Here is a 27,026-nt window from a genome sequence, read left to right on the forward strand (position 1 = left end):
GCATGTTGAACCATGTTCCCTGGAAGGAGGCCATGGAAACCGACTCGGTAGCTGATAGGGAAGAATCTTTTTTTTTTTTTTTTTTTTTTTTTTGTAGTCTCGTTACGGGTGATCATTTGTTAGCCCACAGACTTGATGAAGGGGAGTAGCTTTTGCATCCTCTGGAATGTTAAACTTCCTCTGGCTTGTCAGTGGTGGAGAAAGTAACCTTGATGTAATGGAGAGCAAGGGACTTTCTGAATCCCACATTTAACCCAATCCAAGACATCACAAACAATTGGTGACCACAACAGTTTTTCTGCGTGTCTCGTCTCTAGTGTATCCTAGAGTATACTCTATCAACGAGATGGGTTTGACAAAGGGAGAGTGAAAAACTGGGTAATTCTAAGCCCTCATTCTGCGGTAAAGTAGACTATGGCAGTTGACGTTTTCCTACGTTATTTTACTTACTGAACAAGAATTTAAAGTAATATTTATCCGGATGACTGTAATTAACCCCCAGGGGCCAGTACTAAACACGGCGAAATACTTTGGACGCCCCAATCCCTAGTGGATGTCGTATCCACGGTTACGTTCCTTGCAGTCCGTGTGGAACTATTCTTTAGAATTACCCTGCAAGAAACGTAACTGCAAATACGACATCCACTAAGGATTGGGGCGTCCAATGTATTTCGCCATGTTTAGTACTGGCCCCTGGGGGTTAATTACAGTTTTCCGAATACATGTTACTTTAAATTCTTATTCAGTAAGTAAAATAACGTAGGAAAACATCAACTGCCATAGTCTACTTTACCGCGGAATGAGGGCTTAGAATGACCAAAAACTGTGCCAACTCTGCCTGAAGAGGTTCTGGAGGGGAACAACCCTTAGGTACCAACAGATTCCCAAAAGCGTGAGGTGTTTCCTCTTCCCAGAGAGGCTTAACACACCAGCTGCTCTGTTGATCATACTACTGGGAATCTTTGATACAAATGATCAGACCTGGCAACACTGATTGCTGAATCATGTACTGAAGCTAACTTGTAACCATTCAAAACTGTGGCTTACATTCCTGTACTTTTGCTTGATAAACTGAAACTGAAATAGAAGAGGCTGTGGACAAACAAACATGCACACACTGGGAGTCTTGGATGAACCAGGAACACTCCAAGTGCCTTATGATCATGTGCACATGGCTTGCTGTGAGATAGTGTTGCTGTAATGTGCAACTCTTGAGAGTGAACCCTCTGTATGTAGTACCCTTACATTGGGCTTTCTGGACAAAGAAGGCTCTGCCTGAGGGTTTCTATGATTACATGCATACAGATTGCCATGACTGCTTGAGGGTTTTTATGATTACAAGCATACGGATTGCCATGACGCCCAGTGGGATCGTATAGCAATTACCTGTCATGCAATAACCTCTACGCAGGTGCATGATCTGGGTATCATGCATGCAACAATAAAAGGTAGTACAACTCTTCTCAGCCTACCTAAGCAAAAGTATGAAGGTGGGAAAGTCTGGGAGAGTCCATGAATCTCAGATGGAAATGGACACCATTTCACTGCAAAGACAACCTGGTGTCAACCCTACATTTGGTAAATTAGATCCCAGTGACATCTGAATGAAATATGCTGGCTTATGGCAGGTTAGTGGGAGACTCTCCTACACTTGCCTACTATCAGGAACAGTTAAGTTTTCAGAATACATGGAAAATGTTTTCATTTGAAAAAGTCAAAAGTGGAGGTTAAAACAATATCCAATTAATTCTGAATGAAATTTATTTATGTTGACCATGACATCCAATTACAATATGAAACTGAGCTAATATTTTACTTTAATAGAAATGCAGTAACTTTGAATTAAAGCCAGATTTCAGTTTAATTTCAAAATATCTTCATACAGAATCTCACAGCTAAGCATAACAACAAACAACCATTAATTTTAGCCAAGGCCAATGATTCTGACATTTTTCATTTTTATAAGCTATTCAAGTCAGTATATTAAACAACTGGATAACAAAATAACAATCTGTACAATCTGTAAGACCTATAACAAGTGCACCAAATGATATTGCAGGTAATTATCCATTATTTTATCATTTAGAAAGTTGGTACAACACAGTTAAGATTAAAATCTTACACCTTTATAGTATTTTGAGGTATTATACAACAAATTACTCTTATTAATCAATGTATTATTTGAAAATAAAATAAAAAAAATATTTTTCTGTACATAAAACTGTAAATGTACAGCAGATTTAGAGATCTTCATAACCATTAATGCATTGTTACTATAATATTGCTGAGCTCTTGATTTCATCAATGTATAAGATAAATTTTTATGTGTACAGTTAGTCATAAACATTCATTTATTGATACTGCTACAAATTTCTAAATCCATATAAAGGTGTTGCCATACTGTGTTTTAAAAGTGGAATTTGTTATTATCTTATTTCTATTTTTCTTAGGTATAGAAACCAAGGCCTTCTGAGTAGGAGTATTCCTAATCACAAGCTGGAATTGGTCATTGAAACATTGTAATTGGTGGTAAGGGGATGAGTATATCTGTACATGGGCCAAGCTGCTGCCCTATAAGAGGAGAAAGTATAAGAAGCCAGTTATTTGACCATTCTGAGTGCAGGTGCTTTTCTGTCTGAAAGGAGATTGGGTGATTACACAATGTGCGGAGCAGGTCGACATCCTTCTGGTATAATGAGGTAAGGGGTCTGATGCTTCACCTATCCTAATACTATGCTAAAGTTTGATTAAAAAAGTAGGGATAGTTTCAATTAACCTGACTTCAACTGTACAACTATTTTGCAGGAAGCGTCACAGGGCTAATTAAATTTCACAAAGTCAGGAAGCAAAGGTGTTCCTGGAGACCCACTTCTTGTAATTGCCACTACTAGCAAGGAGGCATTATTACTTGGCTAAGAAGTTGGGGCCTACTTGGGTAGCATCTAACAACACACTACGAACAGAATCCTTGTCAGCATCACCAGGTCCCAAAGAGAGAGATAAGAAATTGTGTGACAACAAGAAGAAAGATTCTAATCCTACAGGTGCTACAGAAGGAGGAGGACCATTTTACTTGTCAGTATGTTTTGCCGGAGACTAGGAGAAAGATGGTCTTGAGTATGATATCTGTCCAAGACTACTTCAAGGGTAAAACACCACCTGCTGTAGGCTGTGGAGGAAGAAGTCGCATTCCACTCTTGAGGCCCTTCACAACCCACAACCGAGGCACTGGTTCTTCAGGTCTAAGATCACCACCTCATCCTGCAAAGCCAACGCCGTCCTCGAGTTCCGACTTTGAGCAAATTGCAGAATTGCTCACTGACCAACAGCCCATTGTATCCTAGAAAGCACCAAAGGAAGGTTGTCCTTCAGCATGCCGCCCACCCTCAGAGCTAGAAAGTTCTTTGACTGTGTAGGGGCAGCAATAGGAGACCAGTATCCATCGCATGTCTACAAGCAGCTGTGGTGGCTAGTAATGATCCCCGCCACAGATGGCCATCCAGACTATGTTTGACATTGTGAGATAGGTCCTACTCACAAAATTACCCTGCCAAACAGTCGCGGCCATCCCCAAAGCATCAACCATGCCCCTTGACAAGTTCCTGAAAATGGTCGATGCTGTCCACTTGGTCACCAACCCCTGGTCCATGCCTTCACCAGAAGCAGTGGCGGCACCTGTCATCAATAGCCAAACCATCCAATACTTAAAGGGTTCCTCCAATAGCGTAACTGATGCTCTTTCTTGAAACTCCATCAACACTGTCCATATCAGAATATCATATCCCGACATAACATAAGAGCAGAAAGATGTAGTGGACCTGCAGCGACTTTGGCGGGAGAACCTTGTCTTAACATGGAGTGACCTGGTCATCATCAACAGACACACCCACTGCCTGCGAGACAAGTACAAGACGCCCTCGCCCATACTTTTTGTTGGGGTTGAGAAAGGCAGCATTCAACATCGCCCACAACCTATCCCACCAGTCAGGCCGATTCACCACCTGAATCCTGCTGGAGAGGCATATCTGGTGGGGAAGGAAGATAAGACATTAACATGTGGGCAAGAGAATGCCTCCCCTGCCAAATGTCAAAAGTAAAGAGGAGGATAGGAGAGATCCTGACAACATGGCAACGACTGACCCACATTAACATTGTAGGCCCCTACCCCCTTCCACCTTCTGGGGTACAGATACCTCTTCACAATAATTGACTGGAACACCAGAGGGCCTGAGGTAACCCCTATCAAGCAACAAAAGGCAGAACACTGTACAAGAGCCCTAATAAGCTGGTTTAGCAGACACTGGAGTTCCCGAGTACATTACCAGTGATAGATGAGCAAACGTCACATCTACCTCATGACATGCCCCTGCTGCCATGACAACATAAAACCGAGAAGCAAATGGCATGTTAGCTTTGAAAGCAGCACTGATAGCCATCCTATCTTTGAAATCAGAACTGACAGCCAATGCCAAGATGGGCAGTGGAAAAAAGAATTGCTATGGATCTTATTGGGTTAACAAACTTCACTCATGCAGCACTCATTGAGTCACCGGCAGAAGCACACTATGGACTATGGACAGTTCTTGGCAAGAACAGCAGAACCACCACTCCCTACGACGTCCATAGAGCTCTAACACAAATAATGCCAGAGAAAATGACATACAACACATCCAGAAAAGTCTATGTCTCAGAACTTGAGCCACCTCTATCACCTGCCTACTTAGGCTCTCACACAATCATGCAGCAAAGAATGGATGGAAGAATGACCTGGCTATTGCTCGACTGGCTTCGCCCAGTATACCTGCCAAAAGCCAGGACTCACCTGAGCCTGGCCCCTTGTTCTGGAGCCTCCATTGATGCCCAAACTACCATTTGTCCATATAACAGAAGTGTGCTAACCTGAGAATGGGCTCAAGCTGACACCACAGTGAACACCAGGGAGCTATCACTCGTCCAAAGCACAAATCTTTGATCTTTTGGAGGGGAACCCCATCGTGACAATGGACACAGAAAGTTTGGCCATCCTTGAAGGTTCCGTTCCTTTCTTGTGAGAGAACTTGAAGGACAACATCCAATGGATCAAGTGTTCTGGCTATCAGGACACTCTTCACTGCTGTCTGAACTTTCTAGAGAAAGTGTGAAAAGGAATCCAAAACCAGTCCATTCCGATGAATGAGACCACTCCCAGCTGAAACTTGGAAGAGTGCTGACCTCTGTAGAACTATGCATCTTGTAACAAGATGAACTTCCTGCTCAAATGCTGGATAGCAAGGACCTGATCAACAACTCAGGCTGTCAACCTAATCTGGGACATCATCCAAGCAGCAACTGCAACTACAGCAGTTGGGGGAACTGTCTTGCCTCCCTATCGATGAGAAATTTAAAGTGCTTTTTAGCCCTCAAAGCAACAAAAAATCTCCCCATTTACTTTGTTGAGGAAGTTCTGAAAGAGAAAATACCACTTGCCCCTCTTACCACCATCTGGCTACTTTGTTACCAAGTTTCAAGGTCTGATTTTAGCTCACTCTGAGAAATACTCCTACATAGAAGGCTGTAGGAACAAACAGTCTTCTGATACTTAATTGGCAAAAATTCCTAGCATTAAATTTTCAAAATGTATGAATTTAACATGAACTGAATGAAAACACATAAGTAGTCTATGAAAAAACTATCACCTGCACATAAAAACACTAGCTATCTTTATATCCACATATGAGCATAATACTTCAAGTTAGAGAGAAATTCAGAAATAACTAGCGTGGGATATAGTTTGATATTTTATGGTTTCTAAATTATGCTATAGCTACAGTAGGTTAGTACAAATTACAAAATGACTGGTATAAAAACTCATTAAGGAAAACAATTTGTTCTGATTAATTACTGATATATACACAACAAGTAAACACATTTGGTGATATCCTGTAACTAGAACTAGTTTTCATGGGGATAAATAAAGATTACAACAAAAAGAGAATTAATGATTTACCTGAGATTAACCTTTTGACTGTAAAGAAAAAATTCATGCTTGACTACAATGACAAAAAAGTGTCTGAATCGGGCTCAACAAATTCTTGAAACCTAACTTCCATTCAAAAATTGCTTGAATTATTTACAGTGTGAAGATGAAGAAACCTATACTGATACTCGACTATTCAACTAATTTAAAGCATGCAGTATCAACATATTCACAATCCTTAAATCTATCAAAACTGTTTTGTAAAATAGTACTGTACATAACATAAATTTTGTAAATTATTACATGAATAGCTTATGAATGTTTATGTTTAACAGTGTAACTAAATACCATTGTAACTTGACAGCTAAATACTGTACAACACTTGATAATAAAGAACAGTACTTTAAACTGGTTTCTCATCTACCGTTCACTACCAACATACTTCATGTCTACCCCTACAAAGAATGCCATCCCCAACCTGCACTTTTACAAAATCTAAATGAGTATGAAAAGCTAATTATCATGCTATATATAAAAAAAATCACCATATGTACTGTATGTAATTAGTCCTCCAGAGGCTGATATAAATTTTAAAGTACACAATTATTTACATACTGTTAGATACCAGGCGATATAAACCAAGACTACTCGAGTAAGTTTCTAAACTAACATAAATCACAGTTTAGAAAGACTGCATTCCACCAATTGAGTTTCACTTTCGGCCATAAAGCGTACAAATTCCTAATGTTAGAGTGTAACATGTCCCTCTCAACTACTGCCAAGGAAACTAATGCAAGATCCCGACACCTAAATAACGAAATGGTCCCAAGATGTGCCTACTGGAAAATGGCACAGTCACTTAACACTTATATAATTCCTGTTATTTACCATTGAATCTGTAATTTGTAAGGAAGAAAGTCTACTAAGGGCTACAGTATTTCTCTCTATCATGAAGTACAAAACACATATGAAGAATATTCCACACAATTAACAAGACAAATAGTTCAACAAAGAAAGACAAAAGAACTCTTACAAAAAACACGCCCTAAAGCTTTATAACGTAACTAAACAGTTGTTTCCGTCATGATCTTAAGGAGATTTCCTCGGGCTTGTGTAAGTGCCTTGAAGGCTTCCTCTGCCCCAGGAGCCTTGCATTTATCTGGATGCACAATGGCTGCTAATCTTCGGTAGGCTTTATTCACTTCATCTCTGGAACATGGAGGAAATATATATTTTTAATACAAAACAAAATTAAACAAAAGCTCAATCAATTCAAGGTACAAAGCATTTAATCATACTGTGACAACAGGCCACAAAACATTAGGGCAATAAATAATCTCAATATTTTTTCAAATTAAAACTTTTATGTTTTTTCAATACAAAATCATAAGTTTTACAAAGCCTTTAGTACAACCTATACATAAACTCAAGACACCACATTTGGCAGAATATAAAGATATTTTTCACTTCCTTTGATTGATGTCTGATCAGCTGCAGGAAAACAAAAGGCATGGAGGAGACATATGGTGAAAGTAATGGGTTTGTATTTGAAAAAAAAATTTAATTTCTGAAAAATTACATGTATTATCACACTCCTATTACTTATACACAACATGAACAGAATTTTTGGAGAAAGGGAGCAGCACCCCTGGGCAATTCTTTGATCTGAAGGGACTAGATGAGGCCTTTAAGAATAGCAACAATCCAAATCAGAGAATCCAGCAAGGAAACACAAGTCTAAAAAGGACAGGAACCCCATTTCAATAACCTCAACCAGCAACTGACTCCAGAAAAACTACACCGGGGAGGATGGGAGGATGGATACCTTGAGATGTTAGGAAGAAGACCTGATAAAACAGACTAAACAATTCAATTTCTCTTTAACAATGGAACAGGCAAGAGTTTTTGGATATCATTAGGTTCATGGATAAGGCACCAGTTTTGGCAGAAAAGCAGTATCCTAGACTTGCCTTCAACTGTGAATTCCCAAAATAAAAGCTTTCCCATGATAACTAAGGCAACTTTTCAGTAACAGGAATTGTTTTAAAGTTACCACAACCAAAGTATAGAAAGTCATACAGTAAAGACATGCATCTCACCTGGATACAGATCTTCTACTGACGCCCATCTTATCAAAATCGTCTATGGCGTGGATAAGTCGATGAATAGCTTGTACCACTTCAGGGTCCACCGCACCCGTTCCTCCCCCGGGCTGCCGTACCCCTTCCTTCTGTTGTAATGCTTGAACAAACAGCGTCTGTACACAAGAAGTATCAAACAGTAACAATAAACTGGAATCTACCTCATGTTTGCATATACAGTGGTCCCCCCGTATTCGCGGGGGATGCGTACCAGACCCCCCGTGAATAGTTAGGACCCGTGAATAGTTGGAACCCCTATAAAAATGCTGAAAACAGCCTATTTTGTTAGTTAAAACTCAAGAAAAATCCACTAAAAATTCTCATACTTGTTTTTTTAAATAGTTTTATCACAAAAAGTGCATTTTATGATGAAATTAATAATAATAATAATAATAATAATAATAATAATAAATAATAATAAAAAAAAAAAAAATTGTGGATATTTCTAAAAAAATACCGCAAATATGCGAATTTTCCCTGAATAATGCAGAAAAACGTTCCCGAGAGAAATCCGCAAATGTGTGAGTCCGCAAATCCGGAGAACGCGAATATGGGGGGTCCACTGTATACATATTACCCTATGAGTGAACTTTCAACAGTATGCCTTGAATGGCACCCTTTATAGACAGTCCCCCGTTATCAGTGGGGGTGTCTGTTCCTGAGGGGCTGCTGATAAGCGAAAACCACTATAAACCGATTTACGGCCCCATAGTGGCTCTTACGGTGCCTCTATTCGGTATGTTATGGCCGATATCTGGAACTCGGCCTGTCATGGCACCTTAAATAGCCTATTTTATGGCACTAGACAAGCCCCTTAAAACCGGATCGCCAATAACCGGGTGCTGCCTGTAAGCAGTACTAAAGATTTTATATGCAGTACCTAATTGACCTTGCTTTTGCTCTGTCTTTTATTTTTCATTTACTTGCCTTGATCTTTCCCCACCTATAGTGCGTTTAATTTTCTAAGATCGCTGTGGTGTGGCTTGTACAGATATCATACGTTGCCAATTTTCATGTTATGGTAATCATATTAGCTTCATGGAGTCTATTGAAAAGTTTTCATTTCTTGAAATGTGGTTCTTTGTTTGCATCAGATTTTTTGAAAATATCTTATTTTGTAAATTCTTTGTTAAAACCTCAGTTTTATAAATGAAAATGAAGATATGGCATATTTTTTCACCACCAATGCCAGATCTGAGTTTAGGGGACCTATGATTTTTAAGAGGATTTAAAAGGTCATGGGTCAATATCATTAAAGGATACTTGCTCTCGATCACCCACTGTGATAAGTATGGACAGCCCAGCCCAAGTGACTCCCGTAAACATCTTCACCCACCACCTGAGGCCAAGGAAATAGTCTATAATTTCCTGAAATACTTCATTTTATAAAAACATCATGAAGGTCCTGTAACTGATGTTTTGAAGGCTATCCAGAGAACATCTGAAGCAACAAAAGTGTCAGAAATGACTATTCGTAGACTTAGGAAACAAGAGAGGCGGAAAATATAGTGGAATCTCCAGTGTTTCAAAAAAGAAAAGAGAAAGTGAGTCCTGTGACTGACTTGGATGATTTTGATAAAAATGTTATGCAAACAAGGAATGAGTAGTTGTCTTTTCTAAGGGCATAACAGATCGAATGACTTATGAATTTATGTTTCAAGTCCATACACCGGAGCCAACAGGCCATTCAGCGCATCTATAATAGGAATAGCTAAATAGAATCGGGAATGAAAATTAAAAAGAAGTTAACAGGGAAGAAGCAAACCCTTTCCCTCGACTCCCAAGGTCTAAAGCGAATCCTCCTAAGAATGATTATATCTGCGGGAAGTATTTAATGGGACTTACATACCTTTAGATATGACAACTCTGCCTTTTCTACCTGGCCCCACCAGAGTGATCTTAGAAAAGTAAACGCACTATAGCGATCCAACCTCTTCAAATATACCTTACATTAGTTTTATCTCATTTATAAACAATTACTTTCTGTCACCCCTTGAAGTCTATAAATTAGTAGTTTCTAATTTTGATAATCAACTGTAATAAAATAATCATTTGCATTTAAAAGAATTAAATTAACAATGGTCAAATATTAAATAACTTCCATAAGAAATATCCATTTACAAACACTTGCCCGAGAAGAGTCTACTTAAGAAATATGCATTTACAAACACTGGCCCGAGAAGAGTCTACTTAAGAAATATCCATTTACAAACACTGGCCCGAGAAGAGTCTACTTAAGACTCAGAGGTCTGGAAAAACTAAGCTCTATTATTAATAATAATAACTTACATGGAATGCCTGTGTGATACCATTTCCTAAAGCAGCTGAAGTCAGAACATGTGAGAAACCATGCTTGTCTGCCCATGCACGGCCATCAGTCTCGGACACCTGCCTTCCTCCAGTTCCCCCTGTATCTGTTCGAGTGCCACAGACTACGACTGCTAAGTTCCACTCATCAGCTCTGAAAAGCAATAAAGCACTAACTGATGTTCTGAGGCATGGATATAAATGATCTCCTTAGAATACAAATGTCAAATTACTTAAATTCTACATATGACTAGTTTTCAGATAAAGCAAAATTCAGTTAACAAAAATTTCTATCTCATCTATATAAATCGAATGAACAATCACTAAGTATAGTTGAGTACGCAACATTTTCACTATGTACAGCCAGTCTCTAAGTTTCTTGGCATACTTTAGAATTCTTCATATATATTTTAAAGAAAAAATAGACTACAACAATATTAAACTGAATAACAAAATCAACCCCCACAGATTAAAAATGTATTTTCAAGACATCCAAGTTTGAATAGTTACTTGCTAAACAGTTCCGATGTCTTTTAAAATAATATTCATAAAACTGAATCAATAACAAAACAGGAGGCTAAAATGTATTCCAATAGCAAAAAAGTTATTGTTGATAGTGATACTGAAAGGTTCATTTTGAATGTACAAACTTATGATGAATCTTTACCGAGCTACAGCCGAGGCAGCATCTGAGCTTGTGTTTGCATAATGGCTACTACTATATTCAAATGCTTGCACAAATGTTCAACTAGAAAATGTGACATCCAACAACCATTTCTAAGCCTGCTGCTTTAGTTTACAGGACGGGCATTAATTCCTTTGATATGACAGACAGCTCCCAGATAAAATCAATAATAGATTAGTAATTCTCAATGATTCAAGAGCTGATGTTCTTAGATTCATTAATTGAACTTTTTACCCAGGGTTCTTTGCAGCATCCCTTTGGCCCCAGCTGCAACCCCTTCCATTCCTTTTACTCTACCTTGTTCATATTCTTCCATCTTACTTTGCACTCTCTCCTAACAATTGTGTCAGAGTATGAGAGCGAGGTTTTCCTCCTGTTACACCTTTGTTAACCTTTTACTCTCAAATTTCCTTTCAGCACTGAATGACCTCATAGGTCCCTGTGCTTGGTCTTTGGCCTAAATTGTATATGTTCTATGAATAGTATTTGTGATTTTTATCATGTTTAAGTTATCTAAGCTAATGGCAACATACATATAAGCAAAATTTGAACAAATGCACAAAAATCTTCAAATCATACTTTTTTTTTTTTTTTTTTTTTACCTCACCTTACTTGTGCAACTCAATTCAAACTTTTATGGCATGAAAATAAACAGCTTAACTAACGAGTTAAAAAAAGTAATGGAGATTTTTCACCTATATTAAAACAAGCAGAGACACTTCACAAACCTTTGCTACCATTGCATCCGCACCAGCCATCTGAGTACCTCTGAAAAGTTTGTTAAAATTAAAAATCATTAGTCACACTTGTTCAAATGCTTAAAAAAAAATGTTAGCTTAATAAAATATTACTGTTAATTTTGTTAACACACACAAAAGAACACCTAAACAGAAGCACATTTTAGCAAGACTGAAAGAATTAACCCTTTGAGCTTCTGATGACATCAAATGATGTCATGCAAAGATGACATCCTCCACAGAAAAAATGAATCACATTCTGACACTAAGGGCAATTCAAAGGTAATCACAGTACCACTAAACAATACTAAATAGACTAATAAAAATTTTGGCATATTTTTCTTCCCATTTTTTTATATGCAATAATAGTGATAAATACCTATACTACAATTAATGTAAAGGAAAATTGTAATTTTCAAGGTAAAAAAAAAAGTCAAAATTATTACTTTCAGTTATATTCAATACATCTATCTTAATGCATGATTTTGTTGCTTTTCGTTTTGAAAATACAAAGGACAATCACTGCACCTCAAATTAAGAATAAAACCAGCATTACAGCACAAAATAGAAATTTGCAGTCAGCAATAAGATAAAATGATCTTTTAAGCTCGCAAGTGGTATGGCAGAACCAAATGGGTTTTTACCATAGTTATGATCTGGATTGCCCAAGAATCTCAAAGGGTTAACTGAATTCTCTTGAAAAGCAAGCTACTATACAGTATTGCCTGAAGATGATTTTCTTTTGGAATAAGTTGGTGTTACCTAAAATATTTCAATAATTGTCACTACATACAATAATTATACCTAGTTCACATCAGCTGATTTGACATTAAAATGCTGTATTACTAAAATCAATATGTACAGTAGAATTGTATCACACTACATTATGAAATTATCAAACCATATTAGATGTTTAATCAAACTATATTAGATAAGAGTAACTTTGTAAGTCGTGTAAAAACCATATCTTTTCTTGCCTCATATGCTGTGTAAAAACAAGTAATTTAATCTTTTCTTGTCTGGCAAACTGACATATTCTTATATGGTAAGCATTTTATGATAACAAAATTTGATCTTCATCTTAATTCTTCAGGAAAATCATGCCAAAGAACACAGCCATTCTTCATACAAACTTGAGCACCTATGTCCATAGCCAACAGTTAATCTGAGTATGTAGTGTACTATGAAATAATACTAAAGTATTACAAGGTGTGATCTGAACACAATATTTCTTACTTCACCAACGACAAAGGTCCTTCATTACTCATTGCACATATGTAAAGCCAAAAACCAGCAACTGGATTAAGGAATTGGCCAATCAAAATAGTAAAACTATGGTTTGTTCACTCTGGGTTATTTTTTCCCTTTATCAACTCCATGTACAGTGATGCTCAAATCTCATGCAACGTGACTCCATAGGAATTCGTTCAAAATTCACTAACTGGCAACCTAGCATGCTCCATATTTATCTATTATTTCAATGTGAAAATGCAATTATTGTATACAATAAAGCCATAATATTTTTCATAAGAGTGAAATCTGTCATATATTGCAAAACTGCAAGAAAATGTCACATGTAGCCTTCAAAAACTCTTACGAAACATTTTCAAAACTTTCGTTCACACATCGTTGAAGCACTTCACCAAAATGAAGTCGTAATCAAACCTCAGTTCAAATGTCAAATAAAGAAATGATAAAAAATGTCATAACATCTATAATGCTTCCAAAGCAAGCATAAAATTTGAAACAGTCCTATTTGACAGCTTTTACACCTCAGGCTGAACAAAATGTAAATATGTATATAAAAACCGTGAGGGGACCATGTGTGTCGTATCATTAGAGTCGGTGCAACAATCACCTGGTGTAACATAAGTAAGCCTACAATGAGTAGCGACAATGAAATTATCTTGAAAACATTTACTTTATGTGTTAGAGGAATATTTGGATTTTCATACATAATTATTTGTTATATTTCTTAAATATTTTGAAAATGATGGAATACTAGCAAATATTTGCCTATGCAATTATTCTTTTGTCAAAGCAAAGATATTGTTCGTAGGCCTAGGTGTTAGATTTTTTTTTTTTTACAATACACTTAACATTCACATTTCTCTATTAACAATTTCTGGCCAGAAAGCTAATGAGGTTATCTACACATTCTTGCATTTCAAGTTACCTTATGAAAGAATAAATTATAAACCAAGAGTGAGCAGTAGGACTTTTAAGAAACTAATATTTTAAACCAGTTGAAAAACAAGTGTTCCATACACCTTGATATTGATACTTATGATATTTTGATTAATAGCCATCTTCTCCATATAGTCAAAATCATCATCTTTTATTCCTCAAAGAACAGGTAACCTCTACAAATAAAAACATTAGCAACAGATTACATCTCAGAAGACTTGGATTATTTTTTCAGGCCTATGAATCATTTTACAACATACAGGCAGCTTAAACACAGCCTAAAACTTCAACATTCAAAGAAAATGTTATTTTCATGATAAAATAAATTTTTGAACATACTCACCTGGTAGTTATATATATAGCTGACGTCAGGGACGTAAGCTATATATATAACTACCAGGTGAGTTAGATGTTTGAAAACTTGTTTTAATTCATATTCGTACTTTGAAAATGTTGTCATGACTGTTGAGCTTATTAGGTCTACTGTCATAATGCTGCAGACGTAGTTATGTTGACCAGTCCGAGGAGCATGTTAAGCGTGCTTTCATTGATGGCACTGCTAACCTTATTACACCGCACTTTGAACTAAGAAACGGAAAAAAAAAATCAGTTCAAATCACACAGATTACGAATTATACCGAGGCATAAAAGGGATCATATTTATATAACCATAAAGAAATGAGGGCTAGCTGTGAATTTGCAAACTTTTTGACATGTATGACAAGAGAAATAAAAAAAAAAGTTTAACACTACTTGGCAACTCCACGCTGAGTCTGAGAGTCTGGACGATACAAAAAGAATCATTAATGATATTTGAGCACCTCTGTACAACAGATGCCTGAATAGGGAATTTAGCAAACTGAAACCATATCAAACTATTAACTTTCATACAGCAAAGTTGACTTGCATGGCCATGGACAATTCTATGGAAAAGCTCAATTAGAAGTCATTAAGGATGTAGTACATCATTTCAAATTATTAATTAAAAATTGTGTAATATTACTGAAAACAATTGTAATCAAGTTTCTGCACTACCTATTAAAATACATACTATACATAAAATTCTTGATACGATAAATTAAGGAACTAAATTATGTGTCATACTGAGGATTTTTGTATGTCAAGAACACTTTGGCATTATTTTATGGATTTTGGCACTTGAATGTAACCTAAATGAGATAAACAGGATGAACACAAGTAGCTTCTTTAATTCAGGTTGCCATGGTACCTTGCCTTACGTTTAAATATAATTTCCACTTCTATACCCAAAAGAAGATCTATTCAGTCATAGTTGCCAGCAATATAATTTTGCTAACATCCACTAAAAATGTCCTCCAAACCATATGTTTATTACAAATAAATTAGTTTCCTAATGCATCATAATATTACACACAGAAAGGAATGATTCCAGTTAGCATAATAAGACATCAATTTCACACTTGTAGTAGAATATTTACAAACAAAAACTCACAGAACACAAGCCTCTTTTACTTACGGTCCTAAATTGTGTCTCAGTTCTGCCATCCATGCATCCAAAGCAATAAATGATGACCTATCAGTGACATCGTACGTCAACATAATTCCTTGCATGTCGCGGTAAAACTCTGAGCGGACCTGCAACAAGGATAAAAGTTACAATTTTGTAAACTGCTTAATAATAATACCAATAATAATAATAATAATAATGATAATAATAATAATAATAATGAAGGACACGACCAGGAAAGAATATATGCAGAGACTCAAGGCGATACTCAAGTCAAAACTCAACGCCGGAAATATGATAAAAGCCATAAACACATGGGCAGTGCCAGTAATCAGATACAGCGCAGGAATAGTGGAATGGACGAAGGCAGAACTCCGCAGCATAGATCAGAAAACCAGGAAACATATGACAATACACAAAGCACTACACCCAAGAGCAAATACGGACAGACTATACATAACACGAAAGGAAGGAGGGAGAGGACTACTAAGTATAGAGGACTGCGTCAACACCGAGAACAGAGCACTGGGGCAATATCTGAAAACCAGTGAAGACGAGTGGCTAAAGAGTGCATGGGAAGAAGGACTAATAAAAGTAGACGAAGACCCAGAAATATGCAGAGACAGGAGAATGACAGACAGAACAGAGGACTGGCACAACAAACCAATGCACGGACAATACATGAGACAGACTAAAGAACTAGCCAGCGATGACAATTGGCAATGGCTACAGAGGGGAGAGCTAAAGAAGGAAACTGAAGGAATGATAACAGTGGCACAAGATCAGGCCCTAAGAACCAGATATGTTCAAAGAACGATAGATGGAAATAACATCTCTCCCATATGTAGGAAGTGCAATACGAAAAATGAAACCTTAAACCACATAGCAAGCGAATGCCCGGCACTTGCACAGAACCAGTACAAAAAGAGGCATGATTCAGTGGCAAAAGCCCTCCACTGGAGCCTGTGCAAGAAACATCAGCTACCTTGCAGTAATAAGTGGTACGAGCACCAACCTGAGGGAGTGATAGAAAACGATCACGCAAAGATCCTCTGGGACTATGGTATCAGGACGGATAGGGTGATACGTGCAAACAGACCAGACGTGACGTTGATTGACAAAGTCAAGAAGAAAGTATCACTCATTGATGTCGCAATACCATGGGACACCAGAGTTGAAGAGAAAGAGAGGGAAAAAAAGAAATGGATAAGTATCAAGATCTGAAAATAGAAATAAGAAGGATATGGGATATGCCAGTGGAAATTGTACCCATAATCATAGGAGCACTAGGCACGATCCCAAGATCCCTGAAAAGGAATCTAGAAAAACTAGAGGCTGAAGTAGCTCCGGGCCTCATGCAGAAGTGTGTGATTCTAGAAACGGCACACATAGTAAGAAAAGTGATGGACTCCTAAGGAGGCAGGATGCAACCCGGAACCCCACACTATAAATACCACCCAGTCGAATTGGAGGACTGTGATAGAGCAAAAAAAAAAAAAAAAAAAAAAAAAAAAAAAAAATAATAATAATAATAATAATAATAATAGAAAATGTGCCTTAGTCAACATACAAAAAGGCAAAGTAACGAGAACTGAAGGGATAAAGCTACCAGATGGGAGCAACATCAAACACATAGATGAGACAGGATACAAATACTACCTGGGAATAATGGAAGGAGGGGATAAAAAACACCAAGAGACAAAGGACACAATCAGGAAAGAATATATGCAGAGACTCAAGGCGATACTCAAGTCAAAACTCAACGCCGGAAATATGATAAAAGCCATAAACACATGGGCAGTGCCAGTAATCAGATACAGCGCAGGAATAGTGGAATGGACGAAGGCAGAACTCCGCAGCATAGATCAGAAAACCAGGAAACATATGACAATACACAAAGCACTACACCCAAGAGCAAATACGGACAGACTATACATAACACGAAAGGAAGGAGGGAGAGGACTACTAAGTATAGAGGACTGCGTCAACATCGAGAACAGAGCACTGGGGCAATATCTGAAAACCAGTGAAGACGAGTGGCTAAAGAGTGCATGGGAAGAAGGACTAATAAAAGTAGACGAAGACCCAGAAATATGCAGAGACAGGAGAATGACAGACAGAACAGAGGACTGGCACAACAAACCAATGCACGGACAATACATGAGACAGACTAAAGAACTAGCCAGCGATGACAATTGGCAATGGCTACAGAGGGGAGAGCTAAAGAAGGAAACTGAAGGAATGATAACAGTGGCACAAGATCAGGCCCTAAGAACCAGATATGTTCAAAGAACGATAGATGGAAATAACATCTCTCCCATATGTAGGAAGTGCAATACGAAAAATGAAACCTTAAACCACATAGCAAGCGAATGCCCGGCACTTGCACAGAACCAGTACAAAAAGAGGCATGATTCAGTGGCAAAAGCCCTCCACTGGAGCCTGTGCAAGAAACATCAGCTACCTTGCAGTAATAAGTGGTACAAGCACCAACCTGAGGGAGTGATAGAAAACGATCAGGCAAAGATCCTCTGGGACTATGGTATCAGAACGGATAGGGTGATACGTGCAAATAGACCAGACGTGACGTTTATTGACAGTGTCAAGAAGAAAGTATCACTCATTGATCTCGCAATACCATGGGACACCAGAGTTGAAGAGAAAGAGAGGGAAAAAAATGGATAAGTATCAAGATCTGAAAATAGAAATAAGAAGGATATGGGATACGCCAGTGGAAATCGTACCCATAATCATAGGAGCACTAGGCACGATCCCAAGATCCATGAAAAGGAATCTAGAAAAACTAGATGCTGAAGTAGCTCCAGGACTTATGCAGAAGAGTGTGATCCTAGAAATGGCGCACATAGTAAGAAAAGTGATGGACTCCTGAGGAGGCAGGATGCAACCCGGAACCCCACACTATAAATAACCACCCAGTCATAATAATAATTATGAAATGGTAAATTCCTAACATGATCTCCACCTGGCCTTCCTTAATTACAGATCAAGGAAAATGTGATTAAACCTACAGGTGATGGAGGTTGATTTGCTCTGGGTAGACTTTCACAGCCACAAAACTAATTATCACTAAAAACTTAATTTATATTATGTAACTTATATTGGCCAAAGAAAGCAACTGTGAAGTATCGGTTTGAATCTCCATATGAACATAGATGCCACAAAGATATTAATACAATTCTACTTTAACTGTACGGGATATTGATACAACTCTGTTAAGACTTTGTATAATGCTCATTCATTAACCAGCTAGTCTTACTTCTTCAAACAGTGGGCTGCCAGAGGTATCAAAAAAGTGGACAGAGATCTTACGTCCATCCACGTCGACTGTTGTCGAACCATAATCAATTCCTACCGTAGGAATGTATTTATTGACAAATCTTTTCTCGCAATATCTTTTAATCAGGCAACTCTGGGAAAGAAATGTTAGAAATCTTTTTTAATATATATCCGACAATGCATATGTCATGACATTTATGTATTGTAAACTATGTTTCATTTCAATTGTAGAAGTTCATGCAAATGAATTGTGTGCATAAAACACTTTTTACACCAAGCTATTTCAAGGCTGATTTTACAATCCTGATATTCCATAAGATAAAAAAAGCTTTAAAATAATGCACAAGGCTAAGGAACCTTGAAACAAAAACAATAGTACCTACCTTGCCAACGCCTGGATTTCCTAGACTCAAAATACGAATTCTTGGGGTTAATTTTGAACCATTACGGTTCTCCATGTTCACAACCATTCACTTTAAGATTTATCAACTGCCGCTCACATAAGATACTTCAATCATGAACAGAGGGGTTAGCCACCACCTGAAAAACAAGACATTGAATAAGAAGTCTTTAAATAATAGAACAAACTTTTAAAAAAATGTCAAAATCTGATTAACCACAACAACTTTTAATAATATAACATCCTCTAGAGCAGTGGTTCCCAAACTTTTCTTGTGCATGCCCCCACCTAATCCTCACTATAAACTCCTGATGCGCCCTGTGGTGATACAGGCAGTCCCCGGTTATCGGCGGGGGTTCCATTCCTGGGGGTTGCCGATAAGCGAAAGCCGCCATTAACGGAAATTGGCAATTTATGGCGCCACAATGGCACTTATGGTGCCATAACTATTACTGGACCTTATGGCGCTGATAACCGAAGCTTGGCCCGTTAAGGTAGCACCATCAATTGCCAATTTTATGGCGCTAGAAAAGCATTGTAGAACCGGATCGCTGATGACCGGGAACTGCCTGTATACTAGTATACTAGAATTCTTATATTTATGTGGAGGAAGCCTAAAAGGCCATTAACTTGCTTTAAATTTTCTTGAATTGGCCCCCCTTAAAAATCAAATGACCCCTAGGGGCATATGGTAAACCACTGCTCTAGAGTTTAATACGTAACTGTCTTTGTACTTTGTAAAAACATTCCTTTGAGAAAGTCTGAAAACAGATCTTGATAGGTCGATTATCGGGAGCACATGGAAATCAGTACCTTCAACTCTAGCAATGGTAACGGTTCAAGTATCAACCTATAGCACTGACATGTCTGACTTTTTAAATACTGCCCATTAACAATGGGTAATAGGTGGGTTATTGGCAATTATGTAAAATGAAAGAAAAAAAAATACTGTCACATGTATGGTAATACACTTACTTGCAGGTATCTATAAATGTATCAATTCCTTTTTCAGTGGTAGGCTGACCAACGGGGGTTAAGCAATAAAACTACCAACCAAGGTTAGGAAGGTCCATTAATAAGGGGCCTAGCCCCAAAGCTAGGTAAGTAGGTTATGTTAGCAAGATTTGGCGAGGATACTTTTGTGCTAACTGATAATGAAATTAAAGGAAAATTACGTAATCGAATGATACACAACTTTAGCCTGTTGGACATTATTCATTTCCCATACTGCATCGTCCCTTCAAAAATATGGTGGCGTTGCCTATGTAACTGATCAAATGATACAATTTCTGCACCATTGAAGAATGGTTATCTTTAGCTGATACTTGCAGGTGGCTCTATAAGTTGAAAATAAAAATTCTCATCTAATGAACAAGCTTTGTTTCTCAGCTATTTTGCAATGTCTAGACATACCGTATTTTTGTCAATAGGCCACAGCCATGGTCCTGTATATAAGCTGAGTGTAGGGCAGTATTTCTAATGATAAAAGCCCTTAGGACAGTGGTTATCAACTTTTTATTGCCATGCCTCCTTTAAGAGCTGGTCCCTCCCACCACTCCCCCTTTTTGCATCTATGAGTAAAATTCCCTCCCAGATTTAAAGCAAAATAAAAAAAAAAGAGAAAGAGAAAGGTTTTTAAGGGAGAGGGAAAGAGTAAATAATTACAAAACATGGTATGCCCAATGAGCTCTAACTAGATCAGTAGACTATTGGAAACTAATATTATTAATTCCTCACTATTTAAAAGAATAACGAACATAATTAGAGGATTTTAACATTTTCCCCAGGGCTCGTGCCTCCCCTGCAAATTACTGACGCTCACCCAGCTTGAGAACCACTGCCTTAGGAAAAAATCACCTTTGAATGGAGTCACTGCAAGGAAAAATCTTCTAGGGCAAAAATGAAACAAAATGCTCAAGTAAAGTAACAGTTATAATTTATGTTTTCATTACTGGGGTTGAATGCAGTGTGTGGGATGACAACTTACTTACAGGGAAGTCTAGGGAAGCCCCAATGGTTATGTTAGGGTATAAAAACCGATGCTAGGTTAGGTAAAGCTAAGTCTGGTTAGCTCATATTCCCTTTGAAATCACTTCTTAAGAGAAATGTCTACCACAGTAGCCCTGGCCCCTGATTCTGCATTTGCTCACATTACTGCATTTAGTTTACGACTTCATGAGTTCAAAAATTACATTCATTTACATAACAAATCCGTACATCACACGATCTTAATGTAATCCAACATGTGTTTAGGCATGTAACAAAAAATTATGGCCCCAAAGTTTGAAAATATATTGTATAATGGTTATTGTTAGAAAATACATAACTTACATACTTAAATCTCATTTATAAGAGCTGTCACTACACAAAATAAGAATGCAGACAGAACAATAATGAAATACCCTACTACAAAAATATTACCGATCAAACAAAAGTAATGCATGATAGGAAAATTAAGGCAGCAGTGATGAACACGATTTAAAGTTCATATAAGCAAACATGGATGTAGGGGGAAACACCACAGTTGAGCCATCGTCATCAGGTGGCTTAGCCTTATTCACTTGATATTTAATTGTTGAAACAAGAATAAAATTACATATTTAAGCATACCATTCAAAAGATTGAAGTTTCGTCAACATAATGTGATATATGAAAGCGCCATACTAACTAAAATAAGTATGTGAGCTTTGGCAAATATGTTTTCAAGGCAGTTTTGAAATCCAATATGGCGGCAACCGCATGAGGTGTTGTTCGTAACCACAGCCAAGCCACCATCTTTCCCAGCACTCATTTGAACAATGTTAGCGTATGTATGTAACATTTATTGATCTTACTCAAGATTGCAGTTGTAATCAGCACAATAAAACAACATTTTGTTGCCTACATTTGTGAAAGTATGACACTTCTTATTCCCAGGGTCATGGTTTGAACTGAAATTCATTTTTACCTTGTAATCGGAGGTTTTATCCTTACTGCCACCACAACTGAAACTCCACAGTGCTTATTTGATTGTAATTATACATGTTTTAGTCTTAATTCACTCCAAATTGCACTTGAACTATGCTGCGGTTCCTGGTTCCTAAGCGCTCACTCCACAAACACAGTTACGGGCAGCACACGAGTACATGGTTTATGAGGTGCAAAGTTTTATTCCCTTAATTGCTAACTTTATTCATTAACTTTACTTTGTTACTTCAAAATGTTTGTTTAATTCATGTCTATTATCCCTTTTTTGCAACCAAATTAACCACGAAAAATTACATATATTTCTGAAGTACATACGAGCAGACGACGGGAAAATGACCCATCTTTGCCAATCTAGATGAGCTTCACACATATGCCGATGCATTTACAAACTGTTTCCATGAATTCTAGTTGTCATAGTAATGTAATATGTAATGATAAAATTGCTCTAATATGTATATGTATATACTACAAATAGATACACTAATTTCACTTATTTCCCCGGTTTTGTTTAAGTCTTATACCCAGTTTGGAGGATAAACAAATACCAATTGGCAACACTGATAAACAATTGAAGAGCGCGAAGAACGCTGTAGGTACCGTTCACAAGCAAACTTGATATTTGAGCCACGAATCTAGTTACTTTTTCAACAACGAATATTTTCAAATTAATAAGCATGAATATGTAAAAATATTTATGCAATACATGACCTTATACTGCCGTTTAACTAGTTATTTATATAATTATCTAGTGCAGGCTGCTTCTCCTTCTTCTTCTAGCAAAAATCGTTGTTTACTTAAAAACGTAGTGGTTGAAGTCGTTATTACGATTATTGTGATGAAAGTGCCCCAGCGTCTATGGGAACAAGTGGTGTGCGGATTTACCACAAGAAATAAGAAGTTTGTTGACACAAGTGACTCCGCAAACATCGAGATGGCGCCAACCTTCAAAATATTCATAGTTGTAAGTAAAAATTTTGAAAGCGTCATGGAGGTAGTGTGCACTGCATAGGGCCAGATTTTTCATTACTCTGTTTCATCTTAAAATATAGCCTTAATTTCTTTGGAGAAAATACTTACTTTGAAAGGAGAGTAGAGGTCTCGAGCTCCTGCTCTCACCACCAACAACTCATGACTGATGACCATCTCCGGCGTCAGGACGTGTTAAAGTACTTTTTCGGAGGGTGGCTTCAAACACGGTAGAAAGTGGCTCAGCTAATCCAGTCAGTTGTTTTCCCTATTGTTCCAATTAGCCTATCTAATGGCAAAACAGATGTCTTTTGTTTTTTTTTTTATCTTGACCAGAAGAAAACATAAGCAACTAATTTCAACAAAGCCTAAACTCTGAGTTGTAATTGCTGTTAGAAGATTCTAAAAAAAAAAAAATAAAAACAAAACAGCCCCAAAATCCTCATAAAATCTTTGTAAGTTAGAACATGTATATTCAGTTTTGCAAATAAATAATTGCATACATCTGCTACATTTGGGTAAATGACCGAGCGACGACATAGCTCCCACCTCTCTCGAAACACAGCCACATCCTCAAAAGTACTTGAATTATGCCATTATTTCATATTTTAGGAGAGAACACTTCGAGAGGAGTATAGAGGTCATGTTCTGCTGCGTGGATGGGCCACAATTCTTGACTTACGTTCATGGCAGCGAATTCAAGTAGGTACTCTTTCAGGAAAGTGGCAGCATTCCAGGATCAGTGGCCAGTTGTCATTTACCATTTGTACTTTACTGTAAATCTAAGTGAGGTGTTAGGCTACTTAAATTAGTCCCAACCTAAGGTAGATCTAGGGTACTTATCCACAGCGGCCTAGACTATGGCAGTTGCGGTTTGTCTAGGCAGTTTTACCTAGTACTGAACAAGAATTTTAAGTAATATTTATTCAGATGACTGTAATTAACACCTCAGGGGCCAGTGCTAAACACGGCAAACTACCTAGGTACATTGGACGACCCAATTCCTAGTGGATGTCGTATCCGCGGTTACGTTCCTTGCAGTCAGTGCGGACTGCTTCTGTAGAAATACCCAACCTAGTATCATTCATCGGCGATCATCTATTACCGTCCCCAACTTCAACCCTTAATTGTACTGGGTACTTTTGGTAGCTGGACAATTGTTAGCTTATGTTTACATTTAAACTAGGTACTAATCCAAAAGATTTTGAACAACCATTTTCCTATGGGGATTCGTTCTGGCTGGCTCTGACCTAAGATTTTTAGCCCAAAATGATTTACTAATTGCCCAGACCCTACGTACCTATCCTTGACCTCAAGTCAGTGTACCCGGTTCCTCGAGAGCCCTCAAAAAGAAGTTCGTGGAAAACGGCATATTTAAGGAAATATACGCGACATTTTGAAGTAATATACGCTTAAAAAACTAAATACACTTTCCATCTAACGAAAAATAACGAAATATGACCTAGTTTTGCGACTGGCAGCAGAATAATCTGTCAAAATAAGGCAGGTCTCGTCACCGATGGGTTCCTTGCAGACTCCTCCTCCAGAACTCAGGCTTCTGCAGAAGGACACCGGGTTTTCTAACGGCTTCGTCAAAGGGCTTCCAGTGCTCGGAGATGAAATCCTCCTTCGATAAACTGGCGGAGATTTAAGCACAATTAAGTGTGACCAAAAGGGGAAAAAGGATTATTCACAGGCTGGAAATAAATAGACACTGAAATCTCGGCTGTTCGTTCGGTCGGGGTAAAAAAACGTCTTGTCTGACCCTTTATGGACACTGTGTTGTTTCCGAGATTATTACTGTTTCTATTAAAAAATGCTTATAAATCATATTCTATAAAATGTATATATATAATGAGCGTGTGTGTATCAATCACAAGGAAGAAATGAAACACTTTAGCGCTTGATATGTAAAATCAACCTGTAAGAATTAGGTATAAGCATGTTTGTATTTAAGTATGTACGCATGTACGTATGTATGTTGTCACATTTGCTGATGTGAATGGCTAGATATTCTGCAGTGAATATCCTACTACATAAAAATCAGTGCACTAATGTGTTTGCCCAACAGGTACCTGATGATCCTGACCCCTACTACAGATGTAAGTACACTTTAGGACAGTACTTGTGGCCATTTACGTCTAAACTTGCCATGCTCATCACTATTTATAGTATGGATATACTAACCATGAAGTAAGTAATGTGTGGAAATATATAAAAACAAAATTTATTGGGAATATCTACATTGGGTTCGAGTACAATGAACAAGGGTACAAGCAACATACGAGAATCATCACACGAATATGAATGAGGTCACTTCTAGAGGAAGTGCCGACGTCCTTTGAGATTTGAATGACCGAAGGATAATCTTCGAGCCTCGAAATATCCCGGCCTTTGTTTACGTTTTCCCGATGAGTCAATCAAAGTTCCACAATTCTTTACCAAATTGTATTTCATATAAAAACTATCAGTAACTTAAAGAATAAATATAAATTTTCAATATTATTACACATTTTATAATTTTACGGACTTTTATGTCATTTTTATAACAAGAATCGTCGGCTTAGATTGAAGAAAACGTATGAAGGTTACATAGAAAACCTGATAAGGTAATGGTAAACTCTGATAAGTTATGAATGTATTTGTTATACTTTTTCAAAGTTTAGTAATGTTGATTTATTCTTTGACAGAAACTGGTAAGGCACTAATATCAGTTTTAAATAGTTATCCCTAAAGTAGTTCTCTAGTTATTGCGTACGTCATTATCCTGATACACCCATATGATAAATAGAGTCTATCAAACAAATCTTAACTGAAGTTGAATATTGTCTAGAAAAAATTTTTTTTTTTTGTTAAAGTGGAAAATTGTTAAAGAGCAAACTAGCCCTGGATAAAGCTGAAGACTGCTGAGCAAAGTGCTCTTAGCTAAATCAAAGGCTTTTGGGAAATTAGTCTTGGCTAGGGCCCTAAGGTTGAAAATCGTTAAAAAGCAAACTATATAGTCTTTGCTGAAGTTGACAATTTTTGATGAACAAAATAGTCCCGGTTGAAGTTCAAAATTCCAGCAAACTAGTCTTAGCCGAAGTTGAAAATTGTTCATAACTCAAGCTAGTCTTAGCCTGAGTTGAAAAGTTTTCCAAGTCAGTCGGAACATGTAACATATTCAACTAATCATGCATGGTCCATGGAATTAAAAAGTAAGGTATGGATGTAGGATGTAAAGACATGAACATCCTCAAGATCGAGCCCCCACCCAAAATGGATGGAAATCTCTGGAAATCTAGATAGATTATTTAGCTTATTTTCCTGTAACTGACCACCTAGCCTCTAGCTGCTTCTAGTTACGTTTAACACATCAGCAACTTGACACGAGGAACGTGAAATAAGAAATAAGAAAATACAGTAAATACTGTATGAAATCTAAATACTTTTTGAAATTGTAGGAAAATCCTGTGGAATGTTTAGCTGCAAGCTGAAACGGTGCTATATATTCCTTCATGTACAAACACGCGAAAAAATATCGATCATTATTCATCCTTCCTTATCATAAAAAAACTTAATTTTCAATAATTTTTACTGAGATATCTACAGTGTGACGTACGGTCTTGCAAATACAATGCAATCCTCCAATTATTTCCCAACTTATCTACTATAGCTGTTTATATCAGATGGATATTATGCGCTGAAAAAACGGAGGTATATCAAAATCTGATATGATCTAAACATGTACGCTGAAAAAACGGAGGTATATCAAAATTTGATATGATCTAAACATGCTTTATCACTGATGAGAACCACTTGAGGATAAGACGATATCGCAAAACAGATAAAAATCGATGATGATCAATTCGAGGAATTTATAGTGAATTTCTACGGTGCACAGGAATTCTTCAAAAC

General features: G+C 37.4%; 1 protein-coding gene across 3 annotated transcripts; it reads right to left on the reverse strand.

The window, feature by feature from the left end:
• Nucleotides 1-1,743: 1,743 nt before the first annotated feature.
• LOC135194892 (dnaJ homolog subfamily C member 27-like) lies at nt 1,744-24,888 on the reverse strand. Of its 3 annotated transcripts, none has more exons than XM_064221103.1 (7): nt 24,647-24,888; nt 19,180-19,336; nt 18,777-18,929; nt 15,509-15,627; nt 10,387-10,558; nt 8,056-8,213; nt 1,744-7,165 (listed from the first exon to the last, which is right to left on the reverse strand). In XM_064221103.1, the coding sequence occupies exons 2-7, from the start codon at nt 19,264-19,266 to the stop codon at nt 7,021-7,023; spliced, it is 834 nt and encodes a 277-aa protein (XP_064077173.1). In that variant the 5' UTR covers nt 19,267-19,336; nt 24,647-24,888; the 3' UTR covers nt 1,744-7,020. The 3 variants fall into 3 exon arrangements, with proteins under 3 accessions (XP_064077173.1, XP_064077166.1, XP_064077181.1); XM_064221096.1 differs by having other exon boundaries at nt 24,592-24,888; XM_064221111.1 differs by lacking the exon at nt 24,647-24,888 and adding an exon at nt 24,430-24,537.
• Nucleotides 24,889-27,026: the final 2,138 nt, after the last annotated feature.

Source organism: Macrobrachium nipponense, chromosome 20, assembly GCF_015104395.2.
Source record: "Macrobrachium nipponense isolate FS-2020 chromosome 20, ASM1510439v2, whole genome shotgun sequence".
In the NCBI taxonomy this organism is placed as follows: Eukaryota; Metazoa; Arthropoda; class Malacostraca; order Decapoda; family Palaemonidae; genus Macrobrachium; species Macrobrachium nipponense.